The sequence below is a fragment of the Pelophylax lessonae genome, assembly GCF_965119305.1.
Source record: "Pelophylax lessonae genome assembly, chromosome: 10".
Taxonomy (NCBI): Eukaryota; Metazoa; Chordata; class Amphibia; order Anura; family Ranidae; genus Pelophylax; species Pelophylax lessonae.
The window spans coordinates 126,091,306-126,108,850 of record NC_138777.1 but is presented as its reverse complement, the minus strand read 5'-3'; the positions used below and the strand labels follow the sequence as shown (position 1 = coordinate 126,108,850).

The 17,545-nt window shown below is 44.8% G+C and overlaps 1 protein-coding gene across 1 annotated transcript in view; it reads right to left on the bottom strand.

The window, feature by feature from the left end:
- CENPT (centromere protein T) overlaps positions 1–17,545 on the bottom strand; it is a 365,158-nt gene that overhangs the window by 289,241 nt on the left and 58,372 nt on the right. The window contains exon 5 of the mRNA XM_082271075.1: positions 3,970–4,063. Coding sequence (XP_082127201.1) covers positions 3,970–4,063 — 94 coding nt within the window. The remainder of the gene's footprint in view (positions 1–3,969; positions 4,064–17,545) is intronic.

Here is a 17,545-nt window from a genome sequence, read left to right as displayed (position 1 = left end):
TGTTAAGGGACCACATACAAGACTTTAGTAATGAAAACGGTATTATAAGTAGTAATCAGCATGGATTCATGAAAAATCGTTCGTGCCAAACCAATCTATTAACCTTCTACGATGAAGTGAGCTGCCACCTAGATAAAGGTAAGCCTGTGGATGTGGTGTATCTGGACTTTGCAAAGGCCTTTGACACCGTTCCCCACAAACGCTTACTGTACAAACTAAGGAAGGTAGGTATGGACCGTAAGGTGAGTACCTGGATAGAGAACTGGCTCCAGGGGAGAGTACAGAGGGTGGTGATTAATGGGGAGTACTCGGATTGGGCGGGTGTGGAAAGTGGGGTCCCCTAGGGTTCTGTCCTGGGACCAATCCTGTTTAATTTATTCATAAATGATCTGGAGGAGGGGATATCGAGTACAATCTCAGTATTTGCTGATGATACTAAATTAGGCATGCCAATATCTTCTATGCAGGATGTGGAAACCTTGCAAGCGGACCTGAACAAAATAACGGGGTGGGCAACTACATGGCAGATGAGATTTAATGTTGTAAAATGTAAAGTAATGCACTTGGGGGCCAGAAACCAGAAAGCAAGCTACTCACTAGGGGGGAACCTCTGGGTGAGTCTAGGATGGAAAAGGACTTGGGGGTACTGGTAGACAACAGGCTTGGCAGTGGCATGCAATGCCAAGCTGCCGCAAGCAAAGCCAACAGAATACTGGGATGTATAAAAAAGGGGATTCACTCCAGAAATAAAGAGATTATTCTCCCGCTCTACAAGACTCTGGTCCGGCCACATCTGGAGTATGCTGTCCAGTTCTGGGCACCGGTCCTCAGGAAGGATGTGCTGGAACTGGAGAAAGTCCAGAGAAGGGCAACAAAAATAATTAGGGAAATGGAGGACATCAGCTATGAGGAAAGACTACAAGCACTGAACCTGTTCTCTCTGGAGAAGAGACGATTGAGGGGGGATATGATATCAATGTACAAATACTGTACTGGTGACCCTAGCATAAGGAACAAACTATTCAGAGAAAGGAGATACAATAAGACACGTGGCCACTCACTAAAACTTGAGGAAAGGCGGTTTAACCTTAAAGTGCGTAAGGGGTTCTTCACGGTAAGAGCGGTAAAGATGTGGAATTCTCTTCCACAAGCAGTCGTATCAGCAGGGAGCATTGATAGTTTCAAAAAACTATTAGATGGACACCTTAAAGACCACAACATACAGGGGTATACAATGTACGGTTAAAAGCAAACACACATCATAGGTTGAACTGGATGGACTGATGTCTTTTTTCAACCTCACTAACTATGTAACTATGTAAAGCTTTGCACCAACTGATATAAGCTCTCCAGGTGCGATAAATCTTCCAGGAGGTAGACTTACGAGCCTTTAGCATAGTACGGGAAGACCTTAGTAGCCTGGAGCTGGTTTGTAAATACAAAAGGACCGGAAGCACATCAGGCACTCCCACAGGATCCTCAATTGTCAGCGTCTCCCGCAATCAATGTTGTTGACGAAAAAAAAAACAAAAAAAAAAAAAAACTTCCTACTCATGTCCCATATTCCTGACAGTAGACAGAATGACTGGATGCCTATAGCAGAAGGGGGGTTTTATACCCAGAGAGGACAACCCATAGAGGGTGCCAAGTTAGTTTCTGCCTACTTCTGTAGGTTGGGCTATAAAACCCTGTTGGGTCATGGATAAAGAAGAAGCAGCTGTGTACGTCAACGAAAGTAAGTGAAAATGATTGGTCAGGCTCGAAAGCAAATTGCTAAGAGGTGGATGCAAGTTACAACTCCTATCAAGAAAATGGATGAACATATTATAGCATATAAGAAAGTTATGTAGGAAAATTGGGGAACTTTACAAAAGTACTAAAATTTTTGAAGTAAATGGTGTAGTGTGGAAGGGACCAGGGTGAGGAGGGTAGATGAATGGAATGATTAAGGTTGTAACTTTTTTTTTTATTATGCATAGTTTGAAATGTAACAAAAAGTATTTTTAAAAAATTCTAGAGAACCTGACAAAAGCTTGTGAGATTATGTTGGCCAATCAAAATAAAAAGTCAATTATATGCGATTATGCATTTCTTTTTTTATTTCAATATTTAAATTTTACCTGCCACCTTCTTTGTTCTAGAAGGTTTTTCTTATCGTGAAACATATGGAGATAATTCCTCCTCTAAAAACAGCATGTGTCTCTGTAGAATCAATCTTTTACTTCTGCTAAGGTTTCTTCCTGTTCCCCTACACATATAAATCCTCTGCCCTTTAATCTCCATCAGTTAACCGGAGATATCCTACTTGTGTCCTATCTTGCGCTTTACTTTGGGAAGTTTATTTGGGAACCACCCTCGTTTCAAAAGCTTTCCCAGAGAGGATATCACAGGAGGTACAATTTGTAATTAATGAAAAAAAACCTCAATCACACACACTTCCTCAATCACACTGTTTCCAGGCTCCAATTTCCATGACCTTGTTCCTGATCCCAGCTCTGATTTCTATTGATGACCTAGCTTACCCTTGACCACATTTCTGCCTGACTTCTACCCTGACATTTAGACCGTGATTTTGCTTTAAAATGTTGTAACTCACCTAGGTCCAGCTAGCAGACCACAGTTGCCAGCCCAAGTGTAACCAAGGGCTTGAAGCTTTTCCCCAGAAAAACCATTATTCATTGTGGGGTGTGCCAGTGAGCCAGTGGCTTTTTATATTCTGTGCATGGCCCTCTTCAGTGCCTGCATTTATATAGTGATAAGTAAGATCCACAACTATCAGCAAAACCTTAACTGAATCATCATGATGTCATATACATGACAGGAAATTGGAAAGTTTGTGAAACCAATCTATACTAAATTCTATTTTTAATAAATATCTTGGAATTGTTCCCGAGGTGGTACAAGAACCACAACTCTATAAAAAAAAAAAAAAAAATCGATCTAGAAAGGCCTAAAAATTAGAAAGTCTTGTGAGGGGAGAAAGGGAGATTTCAAGCTAAAATCCATTGTGGGGATGTCTACCTTTTAACCAGTCAAGATAACCTCTCCGATCTAAGCCTCTGTGATACTTTTAAACTAAAAATCAGCAAACATTAAGACAGATCTCCATGCTGCAAAAAGCTTGTCAATACAACTTAGATCAAAGCAACTTCGGCCTAGTTTAATGCTTAGCCATAAAGGACACATGTAATGATTTTAAGTTTTCCTTAAGGCAAAAGGGCTAGACTGAGGAAGCTCTTTTTCTCCTGTGGCATCCATAAGAGAAGAGAACAGAAGTGTAATAAGAGATCTTTTAAAAGTCTGGCCTGCAGGCCAGCACCAGAGCACAGAGCCAGCGGACTCTTCATCCACATCTACAGCTGTTGAGCTGATGTTGGCAACCACCCATCCTCCGACCAAGGAAGCATCACATTTGTAATTAACCTAATCTGAAAAATCAATCATGTACTAAGGTAAGGGTAAGCCTTCAGATATTAAGTATTGATGCAGGGCTCTTGCCCCCTCCACCATAGCTTGGTACACACACGAAAAGGCAAACACCGATCTAACGGACATAAATTCACTGGTGTCAATGACAGTAATAAATACCCCCTTACCCAAATTGGTGTTCAGTGGTTACTTACATAAATACATGCGCTCACGCTGCTGCCAGTGACATTTCAGTGTCAGGTACTAGAGAGCAGGGAGCATTCAATGCCCGGATTATGGATGTCAGAGTAAGGATAAATATCGGATAAACTGATAATCTACACTTCTCCACGTTATGTAAAAAAAAAAAAAAAAAAAAAAAAAGGGGGAGGAGGCAGCTTTAAATGAAGACATGTTTAAGAAATGATCACAGCATAAACCACTACTTCAGAAGAGGATAAACAGAAAGTTATTTTACAGACAACTTGACAGTTCTTTATTAATGTGGCATTATAAATAGTTTATCTGCAAACAAAAATAAGATGCCAAGAAACTACTTGCCTTCTCGGTTTTGTTTCAGAAGCACCTTCCTGTTCAGTATGATCAACAGCTGCTGCTTTAGATCTTTGTGAAACTACGATGGAAACCTCATCCTCTGCAAGAACAAACATACATATATACTATAAGACAAAACATTAAATTAAAAACCCAGAATCGCATGACCCTGCACAATGTGAAATTGAAATTAATGAATAAGTTAAAATGGAACTGGGTACCAGGTATGACAAAAATAAAAAAAAAAAAAAAAACAATTTAAAAATGTGCTGTCCCTTTAATTATAACAATTGTTGAATTTAAAGGGACAGCACATTTCATTTTTTTTTCTTTTTATAAAACATTAGTTGAAAGTACCAGACTTATGCTGGCCATACACTAGCAGAAAAATCGGGCGTGCGCGTTTTATAAAATCAAATGATTTATCGGAAGGTCAAAAGATACTACCATCATGAAACGATCAAATTTCGAAAGATAAACGATCCATGAACATAAATTATCCATTTTATCGTTCGTTTTTGTGAAATTCGAAGGGAAATGACGACATAAACGTGACCTCTACATGTAACTTCCGTGTTATACTTGCTCTGATTTCCGGAACGTTGTGCAAAGACTTTTTTTTTGGAAAAAAAAAAAAAAGGGGAGAACATTACAACCAAAATATCGATCATGGTATTTTTGATATTGTAACATGTTTTATAATGTTTGTATCCTTTGTGACATTTCTATAACGCATGTTGCTGTACTTTTATTTGCAATAAAGTTTGTTTATTATTGCAGTATTTTGATTGGTTAATAATAACTGTACTCTGATTTCACAAGCTAGCAGTGTGCCCTTGTTTGTCGAGTTTAGCAATGAATGTTCGTGGAAATAAAATGCACTTTACACTAAACGTTTTTTCGTGGATCATAGATGTCTATTATTATGGTAATTCTGTAATGTGTACCTTCCGGATTAAAGGATTTTGCACATGCGCACGACAAGTCGCACGATTGTTCTCGTGCGAGGCAGTCACAAAACTCAAGATTTTCGTTCGATCGGGAAAAATATTTCTAACTTCTCAAACGATTTTTTAATGCCGAAAAGTTGAAAGACATAACTGTTCGTCATTCACTAACTATAAGAATATCGGCCGAACGATCGTCACTATAGATTTTTCGACCAATTTTTCTGCTAGTACTGTATATAATCCTGCATTTGGTTATAAATAGGGCTGTTCAGAGGGCACAGGACTGTAAGAGAAAGCCATCTAAAATGCCTTTTTTTTTTAAATGCTCTATTGAACAACATTTTTAAAAATACATCACATACATACAAAAGGCATAAGCAAGGACATAATCATAATGCAAACTGTGACATATGATGCGATAGTACAGAATTTAACAGTTCATCACTGGAATGTAGAGAAATCGTAAAACTGTATACATCTTAACAAGGCAAGTTGTGAGTTATAAGAAAGATATCAGGATTAGGAGTACCTTGGCCAGTACCCAGCTAGAAAGTCAGCATATTATAGAGAGAGTAACTAACCCACAGTATTTCTACTGTATGTCCAAAAATACGAGTATCCATCTATCAAAAATATTGCAGATTGTAAACCTGCAGGAGCCTGAGGAGGAGCAAGTTTGGGAGTATCTAGCCTATGTTGCCAGATGGAGAGAAATCTTTTGGGAGTGAGGTTTGTATATTAGCTTCTAACGAATCAGGGTAGCGTTTACCTTGTCTATTCATTGTTGTTTAGTAGGGGTCTGTTGTGAAAACCAAAAACAAGCTATGTGCTTACAAGCTAGATATAGGAGCCTTGCCACTGCAATGTACAAAATGTCTGGGGAGTAAACAATTCCTCATCTACGGTATAAAGCCCAAAATGCAAGCTACTGGGTCTTGTGAGATAGTGGCCATAAACATGTTAGATAGATATATATAGATATATATATATATATATATATATATATATATATATATATATATATATATATATATATATATATATATATAGTACTGGTTAGTTCTGTCCTTTTTTTGTATCTAAATAGATTTAGGCTTTGCCAGAACATATAAATTAGGTCTCCTACATCTCTGCAGCACTTGGAGCATAGGGGAGAGTCCCTTCTTCACCACTTATGTAATTGAGCAGGGGTCTTATATGCTCGATAAAGTAAAAAGAATTGAGTTTTTGAGATGAGATTACCAGTTAAGAGGGGTATAGAAATTTAACGCAGAGCTCCACCCAAAAGGGGAAGCTCCGCTGGTTTGCCTGCCCCTTACCCCACCCCCCCCCCCCCCCCCGCTGCCACATTTGGAACCTTTCAGAGGGGAGTGGGGGACAGGTACCTGTCCTCACTTCCAGGTGACCTGGCAGCGGTGAGGTGCTCCACAAATTTGACCCTCCGCTATTCACAGAGCGTAACGCGCATGAGCAGTAGGGAACAGGCACTAGAGGTCACCCACCCATACCATGGAACTGCATGATTAATAGTAAAAAAAAAAACACGATCTTGATTAACACACACACACACAAACACACACACACACCACCCCCCATCTTAAAACAGCATGTGTTCAATTATTCTAGAGCCATTCTCTGCTCACTAAGGCCCCATGCACACAGGGCGTCAGAAAAAGACGAGCTGCAAAGTCATTTCTGGAAAAAGCGGCGTCAAACACACGCCTTTAGCAGCATTTCGCATTGGCGTCAATGCGCGTTTAGGCGCTTAGCAGCGTTTTTAAATAAACACAACCCTCTTCTATTTGTAAACCCTCTTCTATTTGTGACCAATCACATTTTACCCCATTTTAAAAAATGCTTGACGTTACTAAAAGCAGATATACAGCGTTAAGCCGCGTTTAGCAGCATCAGGCGTTTTTACAGCTTAACGCTGCTGCTCCTAAACGCACTGGCCCTGGGTTTTTTTTGCAGCTTAAAAATGCCTATGCCACTTGGAGCTCCAAAAAGCCTGTGTGTGCATGGGACGTTTTTAAGCTGGCAAAAAAAAAAAAAAACGTCCAACACTCCTAACAGCAGCTGCAAAAATGCCCTGTGTGCATGGGGCCTAAGTGCTGTAAAAAAAAAAAGAAAAAAAGAGCCCCGGCAAAAGTTTATCAACATTGTTAAGGCTGCTAGATAACTATAAACACAATGCTTTACAATGTATCTTCTCTTTCTTTTAGATCAAAGGAATAAACTTCCATCTGTGAGGGCAGTTTAACCTCTTAAAGACTAAGCCTTTTTCTAAAACTTGCTTACAAGTTAAAATCAGTCGTTTTTGCTAGAAAATTACTTATAACTCCCAAACATATATATTTTTTTTAGCAGAAACCCTAGAGAATAAAATGGCGATCGTTGCAATCTTTTATGTCATACTGTATTTGCGCAGAAGTCTTTAAAACGCAGTTTATTGGTAAACAATAGAATTTAAAAAAAAAAAAAAAACAGTAAAGTTAGCCCAATTTTTTGTGTACTGTAAAAAACGACGTTACGCCAAAAATCGTGATTTTTATTCTAAGCAACAAAAATCATGATTCTCATTTTATCCAGAATGGTGCAGCTCTACCATACCATTAACACCACTATAGAAACACATTGCACACGTTTTTTTCAAGCACGTTTAAAAAAGGTAAAATAAAGATCACAGAGGTCAAAAAGAATTTAGCAGAGATTTTTCACTACTAGATATTCTAAAAATAATGGGATTTTTTACTTACCGTAAAATCAATTTCTCTGAATCCACTGACGGATGTAGCTGCTGCTTTAAATCATAGACGGATGGGTAATAAGCCCCTCTCACTAGGATTGACCAGGTAGAGCCAAAGGCTTTGACATGCCCAGGGGGGGCAGGGTCCCTGGGTTATTACATATAGTTACATAGTTATTACCCCTTGCCTCACCGTTACATCTTTAGTTTAGTTGCAAGCAGTGAACAACCAAAACCCAGAGAAAAGAGGGGTGGGAGCTACGTCCGTCAGTGGACTCAGAGAAATAGATTTTACGGTAAGTAAAAAATTCAATTTTCTTTTTTGTCCACCACCAGACGTAGCTGCTGCTTTAAATCATAGAGGGATGGGATGTCAAAAAGCAGTAACCACTGAGGGGTGGGGAAAGGACAAACTTAAAAGAATGCAATTCCCACGGCTAACATACATAACAACTATATAACATGGAGCCCAACAACCAAAAACTGGGGCTGCATTGTAACAAAACCATAGAGGAGAAGGAAAAGTAGACTGCTCCTTAAATGGCGGCCTGCAAAACCTTGCAGGCAAAGGACGCATCCGAGGATGCCAACACATCCACTCTGTAAAACTTGGTGAACGTATGTACAGACGACCAAGTGGCCGCCTTGCAAACCTGCATCACTGACGCCTGAAGGCAGAAAGCCCAAGAGGCACTCAACGCCCACGTAGAGTGAGCCGTGACAGGGAAAGGAGGAACATTGCCCTTAAGAGAATACACATTCACCACTGTCTGTCTGAGCCATTGAGAAATGGTCGCCGCAGACGCAGCCTGACCCTTACGGGGTCCATCCGTATTCACAAACAGTCCAACTTACGAAAAGTTACAGATACACTAGTATCGCCCAAACCACATCCAAGCAATGCAAGGCAATTTTTCTTAGGATGTGAAGGTTTCAGACAGAGTGACGGAAGCACTATGTCTTTATTCAGATGGAAGTCTAAAACCACCTTAGGAAGAAACGGCCGTAACACTACCTTATCCCTGTGTACTACCAGATAAGGACAGAGGCAAGATAGCACTGCTAGTTCAGAAACCCTGCACGCAGAGGTGTTAGCAAACAAAAAGGCAACTTTCTACGACAAGGCGAGCAAGGAAATGTGTCTTAAGTTCTCAAAAGGAGATTTCTGAAGAACGGATAGAACCAAATTAAGGTTCCAAGGAGGTAACGGAGACCTCCTGGGGGGAGCCAAATGGCGAACCCCCTAAAGAAACGAACGAATCAAAGAGTGCGTAGCCAAAAGGCATTGGAAGTACATAGCCAAGGCCGAGATCTGACACTTAAGAGTGCCCAACGCCAAACGTTGGTCAACCCCTTTCTGTGGAAAGGTCAGGATCCTGCTGATATCAAAGGATCTAGGATGCAGCTTCAGCGATTCGCACCGAGCAATGTACGATTTCCATGTACAATGATAAATCTTTCGAGAAGTGGACTTCCTAGCCTTGAGTAAGGTAGGGACCACAGAATCAGACAGACCCCTGTCCTTTAACACCTTGCTATCAACAGCCAAGCAGTTAAAGCCAGCGACTGTAAAGCAGGATGGATGATCGGACCCTGAGATAGAAGATCTTTCCGCAGAGGAAGCGTCTACGGACCTGCGACCTTCAGCTGAATCACGTCGGCGTACCAGGATCTCCCGGGCCTATCTGGAGCCACCAGAATTACCGAAATCCCCTCCAACTCGACCCTGCGTAGCAGGCGAGATAAAAGTTTAAGTGAAGGAAAAGCATAAATTAGCCCGTACTGACTCCAGGGAGCCACCAGGGCGTCTACTGCATCGGCCAGAGGATCTCTGGACTGAGCCACAAACTTTGAAACTTTCCTGTTTTGTCTGGAGGCGAACAGCTGGTGGAACACTTGTGGATGCAGGGACCACTCTCCCTGATCCAGGGTTTGGCGACTAGTCCGCCTGCCAATTGTCTACGCCGGGAATGTACACAGCGGATAGGGCTGGGACGTAGTCCTCTGCCTAGCGCAGGATCTCAGCTACCTCCAGAGCCGCCAGGTGCCCCCTTGATGATCGACATCTGCCACGGCCGTGACATTGTCGGACTGGACTCGGACAGAACACCCCTTGAGATTGTCCGTCCAGTGGAACAGGCTCAACTTGATTGCTCTCAGTTCCAGAACGTTGATCGGGAGCTTGGACTCTTCCACCATCCAGGTCCCTTTAACAATCAGGGTGGCCAGCATCCCCCCCCCCCCAACCGGTCAGACAGGCATCTGTCGTCAAAACCATCCAGAATACTGGAAGGAAGGATTTCCTGTGGAGAAGATTTGGAGAGCTGAGCCACCAATTCAGGGAGTCCTTGGATCTCTGACTCAAACTAATCAGACTGTCCAGGGATAGAGGATCCTTGTCCCATTTGACAAGGATCTCCTGTTGCAAAAGTCTCGTGTGGGCCTGAGCATATGGTACGACCTCGAAGGAGGACACCATCAGGCCCAGCATCTGCATAGATGACCTGAGGGACACCAGGTCGCAAGCCAGCAGTGACAGAATCGCTTCCCTTAACTTCTGTAACTTCACAGGAGGTAGAAATACCTTTGCCGAAGCTGAATCTAGGATCATCCCTAGATACTCCAGTCTGGTTGTTGGAACCAGGGCAGATTTCTGAAGGTTGAGATTCCAACCAAACTGCTTCAGAGTGTGAATGGTCACCTCCAAATCCCGTTCCAATATCACAGATGAGACCACTCTGAGAAAAAAATTGTCCAGGTAACCCAGAATCAATAATTCCTCACTGTCGTAGCAGAGCCAGGATATGGGGCTATCACCTTGGTGAAGACCCTGGGAGCAGAGGAGAGACCAAACGGTAAAGCCGCAAATTGAAAATGGCCCTTGCCCACCGTAAAGCAGAGGAATTGTTGAAAACCCTGGCAAATAGGGACATGGAGATAGGCATCCTTGAAATTGATCGACTCCAGTAGGTCCCCCGGATGCAAGAACGCCACCGCTGACCGCAGGGACTCCATGCAAAATTTCTGGACGCGCACAAAGCGGTTCAGAGTTTTGAGGTCCAAGATAGGATATAATTTGCACTCCTTCCGTTGAACGGTTAACAGGTTCAAACAGAACCCTTGAAAGCGTTCCTGATGAGGCACTGGTACAATCACGCCTTGTGACAGCATATCCTGAATCGCTTCCTGCAGCGCCACAAGGCGGTCTGGGGACAGCTGAAGATTGGAGGGAAAAAATCTGTCTGGTGGACAGGAACGAAACTCTAACTTGTACCTGGACTGAATTAACTCGTGGACCCACCTGTCCTGCAACAGTGAGGTCCAAGGATCCTGGAAGAAACAGAGACGTCCCCCCACCCCTGAAGTGGGTGGGGGCGCCCCTTCAGGCAGAAGGGGTCTGCTTGGAGGTGCTGGGGGAAGAGGATTTCAGCTTAGCAGCCCACCACCATTTCCCGTATCCTTTCCCGACCGAAGTCTGTTTGGTTTTCTGTGACACGGTCGCACGAAAAAAAGACGCTTCTGGGCTGTAAAGGAAGTACGTCACTTACGTGAGGGATACTTGCCCTTAGTTGAGGGAGGAAGGAGTGTGCTCTTTCCCCCAGTGACCGTCTGGTCAAGTCATCCAAGGAGGAACCAAAAAGCGATCACCCTGAAAAGGAAGATCTGCCGAAAGCTTCTTAGAAGCCTGGTCGGCCGACCAGGACTTTAGCCAGATAGCACGTCTGATGAGCACACTTACCACTGACGCTCTGGCTGCGAGCGGAAGAACGTCCAGGTTAGCATTGCATATAAATTGCAGAGTCTGCGATAATTGGTCAGTGAGTTCCAGGGCAGATGACGCATTTACCCATTCAAGCAGTCTGAGAGACTAGATTGGTAATCAGGGCAGGCCTGAGAATAGATCCCACTACCGTATACAGGTGTCGAGATAAGACCTCAAATAGGTCTGTCAACCGGATCAGGGAGAGATGAGAATTCTGCCACCGGTAAAACCGTGGTCTTGTTAATATCGCATATCTGGGTGGTCTAGCCAAACGTTTGGGAACTGCAAGCGTGCGATATGGTCGCCGCCATTGTTCCTCCACTAAGGCGGACAAGACTTCGGGACAAGGGAAAACCTTAGTCGATTTCTTTGCCCTGAGGGATCCAAAAGGATTCCGAGGCTCCTTGCGATTAAGAAATTGCATCCATGATTTTTAGGGTGTCCCTCACTGAGGATATCAAAGCATCTACCAGCGCCTTTTCCTGTGCCAAGGCGGGTGTGGAAACATTCTTCCGCATCAGAAAAGTCTGAATGCGGGGACGCATCCTCCAAAAGTGGGTCTGCATCGCCGGCGACCATATCGGCCTCATAATTTGAGGTCTGAGATGAGACAGGCGATGCTGCCGCAAGCATTTACTAATGTCCATTTTTCTAGACATTTCTTGCATCACAGACAATAAGTCACATCAAGAGCATTAGAAGCGGGCCCCAACAATACATCGGGGGTCGCAGACAAACTTGGGGAATCCATGTTAGACATTTGGCCAAACAGTAGGATTGCACAGTAAGAAGGTAAGGAGCAGACAGGGAAATGGGGAAACACCGGAACCTGCACTGCAAGGGGTTAAAGAGAAGCTTCTCCTGATAACAGGAGCAATGGCCTAAGAGGGAGCAATCCGCGTCAGATCGCCAAAGATTAACGCCCCTGAGGCCAAGTGAGGTTACAAAAGCACCACAGGTCCCAACAAGTCCGCCACTACCGGCGTGCACTGCGCCTTTAAGAGGTGATCACGATGCACGCAGCGCTACTCCAGGGGATAATCCTAAGCCCCCTAAAAGCCAGAAACCCCTCTGAAGAGGAAAAAGTGAAGGCCAGGGCAATTAAACTCCTCTAGAGTAGTTACCACATGGAGAACACAGAAAGGTCCATCAGCAGCATGGAGAAGAGAAGGTAGAAGGAAACGCCCCTGCCCACAAGAGCCAGAAGCTCCTGTGCTGTTTTGTCTCCGGCTCCAGCAAAGTGGCTTCTGGCATTATAGTGATAGGGATACCGACGCAGGCTGCTGAGGCCTGTTAAGGCTGCAGGCCACAGCAAAATAGCGGCTTTGCGCCGATGAGCACGTGACCTCGGGCCTAGTGAGGCCTACCCTAGTAACAGGCCTGGGGGCCCTGGCGACTTACATAGGGGACCCCCCACAACTAAAAGTGTCCCGGGGGTCCGGAGCCCAGGGTAGGGAGAGGTCAGGATAGGAGGGGGAAGGTCCCAAATGACCCCTCATAGTGGAGGAGGGTGGTAGGAGGTATGGGAACCCGAGGGTCCAACTCACCTATGGAGGAGCCCACGTCCACTAACCAGACGGGGGGACTGTACGTTTTGGACCACGGTGCTGAGGGTGGGCGTCCATCCTGACAGACTGCCTCAACACCGCAGTGAGGGCGCTGTCGGCCAAGGGGCATGCTGCGACGCTGGCATACCAGGTGTGTGCGTTCCGGGGGGGGGGGGTGTTTCACCCGCAGGCCAGTCCCCGTCCGTGGGACTATAGTCGCTATGGAGACCCAGCGCAGAGCTATGGTCTGCAAGCGCTCGCTGGCACAAATTGGGAGAACGTAAGGCTCTCATACAGCTACAAGAAAAAGTATGTGAACCCTTTGGAATGATAATGGATTTCTGCACAAATTGGTCATAAAATGTATTCTGATCATCATCATCATCTAAGTTACAACAATAGACAATCACAGTCTGCTTAAACTAATAACACACAAAGAATGAAATGTTGCCATGTTTTTATTGAACACACCACAGCCGTCGGTCGCTCCTGAGTGAAGGAAGGAAGTGATGTCACCGCCAGAGACTGAACTGAGGCTGCAGGCTAAGGAAACTTGGATGCCTATGTAAAGTAATGGGAGGCTTCGGTAAAATGGCCGCCGACGTGCTCGGAACGATCGTTTGCCACACACAAGATGGGGCCACAAGGCGCCAAAATACACTACATACTACGCTGTATAAGCGCCCATAGTGAAGCCAGACATGCTGCCCACACCTAAAATGGCGGACCGGCGGGTTTTTAACCCTGCAGCGGTCGCCGCACGTGTCTGTACCTGCAAGCACCCTAAAGTGACACAGGAGAGGCATCCCCCAAAACCCCACAGAGCGCTGGCTGTGAGAGAAAAAACCCCCGCAGGGACCGGGATCAGGGAGCCCAAAACGCACGGACATAGGGGACACCACAGACACAGGACTGCCGACCCCACACAGAGTGTACTTACCTGTACCCGATGGCGTGGGGTGCCTCATATCAAACGGGAAACCACCCGCCCTCAGATGGCAGGGGAGTGCCGTCAGCCAGAAAACGCAGGATACCAGCAGTACACGGACGAACCGTGAATGTGTCCGGTGAGGTAGCCACCTCACAGGCTGCATCCCTGAGGACAGGGATGGGTCAATTGCGAGGCCAGGGCGAACACATAGCCTGCTAAACGCTCAATGGCGGGCTGGGATTCCATCTGATCCTCTGTCCCGGAGCACCAGGACGACCAGTCCGATTCCCAGCTCCGCAAACGCCGTCTTCATCCGAAGATCCGACTAACTAACGCTGACAAAACAAAACAGCTAGTAATGCAAAGAAAAAATGACATTTGCAGAAAATAAAATCATAAAATAGAAGAAGGCTGAGACTGTAGCCCCAGCACAGGGAAGCCTATCTACTCCTGAACTAGGCAGAAGACAAACTGAGTTGGGATGGCTATTGCAGGGGGGTATTGGACCAGTGGGACAGCCCCCATGGGTGTGTCTATGTAAATGCTTTTGTTTTAACAAGTCTTTTGCCTAGCTACTCCTAAGGAGAGGAAGTCAATAGCCCATTGGGGGCGGCGACTGTCGGAGGACGTAAGAGAAAAGAAGATTATGCTATCATACCCCAAACAAAGATCATTGAATCTAAGGGGTTAGCTACTGGATCCATCTAAAACAGTCAATGGACTTAAAAAAAAAAAAAAGATGGTACCCGAGCCTCAGGAAGCAGATACAAGGTTTTGCCTGTAACGCTGTCCTTTTTAGGCACTGGACCCTGGGATCCGGACCCTTGGAATACCAAACCCCAAAGGCGCTCCATGCAGGGTGCTCTACAGGTCCAAGGCCGTAGCCCCTCTGATATAGGGGACCCTGTCCTTGAAGGTCTTTAAGGCTATGCTCACCGTGAGTAGTGAAGATTGGAAACTTGCTTAGAGCAGTTTCCTGCGTGGGTACTGGGGAGTACATTTTAAATATTTACACAGTAAACAAAAAACCCTCAATGGTTACAGATTGCAAAAAATCGAAATATTTATGCACGGTTACCTTTATTAAGATTACAGAGACTTGTGGGAAGTGTATTACTGCTTGTATTCACATTGCAGCAGATTATGCAAAGCATGTTAACCACTTCACGAAAAATCACGTAGCTCTATGTCGGCTGATTTTGCGTGGTTGTACTGGTATGATGCCTCTAGCTAGAGGCATCATCCCGGTACCACGGCTTTCCATCCGTAACGACCGATGCGGCTCGGGAGCCGCTCGATCGTTAGCCGGCGAGCAAGAGGGGACGCCCCCCTCCCGCGGCTCTGCCCGTGTCTCCCGTCCCACTAGGAGACCTGAGCAACCAGCCAGCGCGTCCGCTGGCTGGATTGAGTCTCGATCTAAGCCGGATGCGACTTCGATCAGGTCTTCGATGAAGTAACCCAGAGGCGGCGTCCATGACGTCACATCCGGGTTACTCAGCTGCTAAAGTAAAGGCGGCAGATTCAAAAACTGAATGTATTAAAAAATTACATTTTCTGCGTTTTGAACACATGAAAGTGTAGTGGAGGGGTCTAGGGTCTTTTAGACCCTCGATCCCGCCATAAAGAGTACCTGTCACTGCATATTGCTGTCACAAGGGATGTTTACATTGCTTGTGACAGCAATAAAAGTGATCAGATTTTAATTTTTTTTTTTTAAACCGGTGTTAAAAATTTTAAAAATAAATAAATGGGAGCTTGCGCACGAAAGAAAACGTATACGGAAGTCGCGCCGCAAATGAAATCGCTGTTCAAACCACACGTGAGATTGCCGCGATCGCCAGAGCATGAGCAATAATTAAAAAAAAAAGAGCTACACTCTAACTCTAAACTGGTAACCGTTAAAAAATGTTAAACCGTCGCCTATGGAGATTATTATTGACCTTAGTTTGTCGCCATTCCGCGGGTGTGCGCAATTTTCAACCGTAACATGTTGGGTATCTATTTACTCGGCGTGACATTTTTCACAGTATACAAAAAAAATGGGCTAACTTTACAGTTTAGTTTTTTTCAAATGCAGTGAAATGGAATTTTTTTTAATTTTTCAAAAAAAATGGCGTTTGAAAGACCGCTGCACAAATACCGTGTGACAAAAAATATTGCAACGACCGCCATTTTATTCTCCAGAGTCTTGGCTTAAAAATATAAATATATATATATATATATATATATATATATAATGTTTGGGGGTTCGAAGTAGTTTTCTAGCAAAAAAATACTGATTTTAACTTGTAAACAAAATGTGCCAAAAATGGGCCTGGTCCTTAAGTGGTTAAAGTTTGCTTATACCATATTATTACACTATGTTGTTCCTACCCTGAGCTGATTACCTGAAAAAGCTTGAGCTGTGACAAACAATGCTTAGCCTGTTCTGCTCTCCCCTCTTTGTTTGTGTTAGCTGTGGCACATAAGCATTTGCATGGTCGCCTTTGCTGGACATTGTAGCAGGTTTATGCAGAGTATGTTTAAAGCATATTGTTAATCTATGCTCTTACCCTGTGCTTTGAGCTGTGGCAAACAAGATTCAGCCTAAACTGCTCTTTCCCCATTTTCTTGGGTTAGTCCTGGCGCATAAGCATTCGCATGGTAGCCTCTGCTGCAACGCGTGCCGCGTGTCTATGGCGTTCGCCCATTAGCGCGCGGGGAAAAACTTGCATTTAAATATAGACGTTTGCCATGTGATAGGCGTGGTTTATAACGCAGTTTGGCGAGCACAGAATGGTTTCCAACACACTAGCTTCTGCAGGCTGAAAGGGGACACAGAGCAGCAGCAGCAGCTGGATTGCGTGAGACACTGTGGGTGTAGGTTACTGGCACTAAAGGGTCCTGTATCTTTGGTAATTCAGTGTTGTGTGCATTAGGCTGTACAAGTCTAGGCTACCACAGACCTTGAGTACACTTTAAAAGGTAGTACCTCAAGTTTGTCTTGCTATAAAAGCAATGTCTGCCTGAAAAAGGGCTGGAGGGAGCACAGTTGGAAAAGGCACTGTGATGCCACCGTCGAGCCCTAAGTCCTGGTTCACATTTGCACCGCACATGAGATCGCATGCAATTTAGGAGCAGTGCGCACCTAAGTGATTGCAATAATATGAACCGGGGCTTAAGGCCCTAGTCGTGCTTCCACTGTGTCTACTCCTCCTGGTAGGCCAGAGGCAAATAGCCAAACTGAGCCATCACGGTTGTCAGGCATAGTAGCTACTCTGCGTACTTCTGCCACAGCCTATGTTACCAAGGACGATTTGGCATCGGCATTAGCCAGCCTAGAGGGTAGGATTGCTGACATGATTGCAGCACCTCATAGAGGAAAGAAGCGGGTTAGATCCCCCTCTCCTGAGCCGCCCCTGAATCCGTCCAGGATTGGGCAGAAAATGTGGGACGATGTGGAAGAGGTAGCTGAAGATGACCCTATAGAAGGTCAAGCTGAAAATTCCACTTCTGGGGAGTCAGAGTCAAAGGAATCTCCATCAGCCTCTCAATCCCAAAGATTGTTTATCCAGTCTCTTGCTGAGATGGTCCGGGCTGAGTTTAAACTCCCACCCCTGGAGTCAACTGAGAGCTGCTTTTCCTCCCTTGGCTCACTGTGCCCTC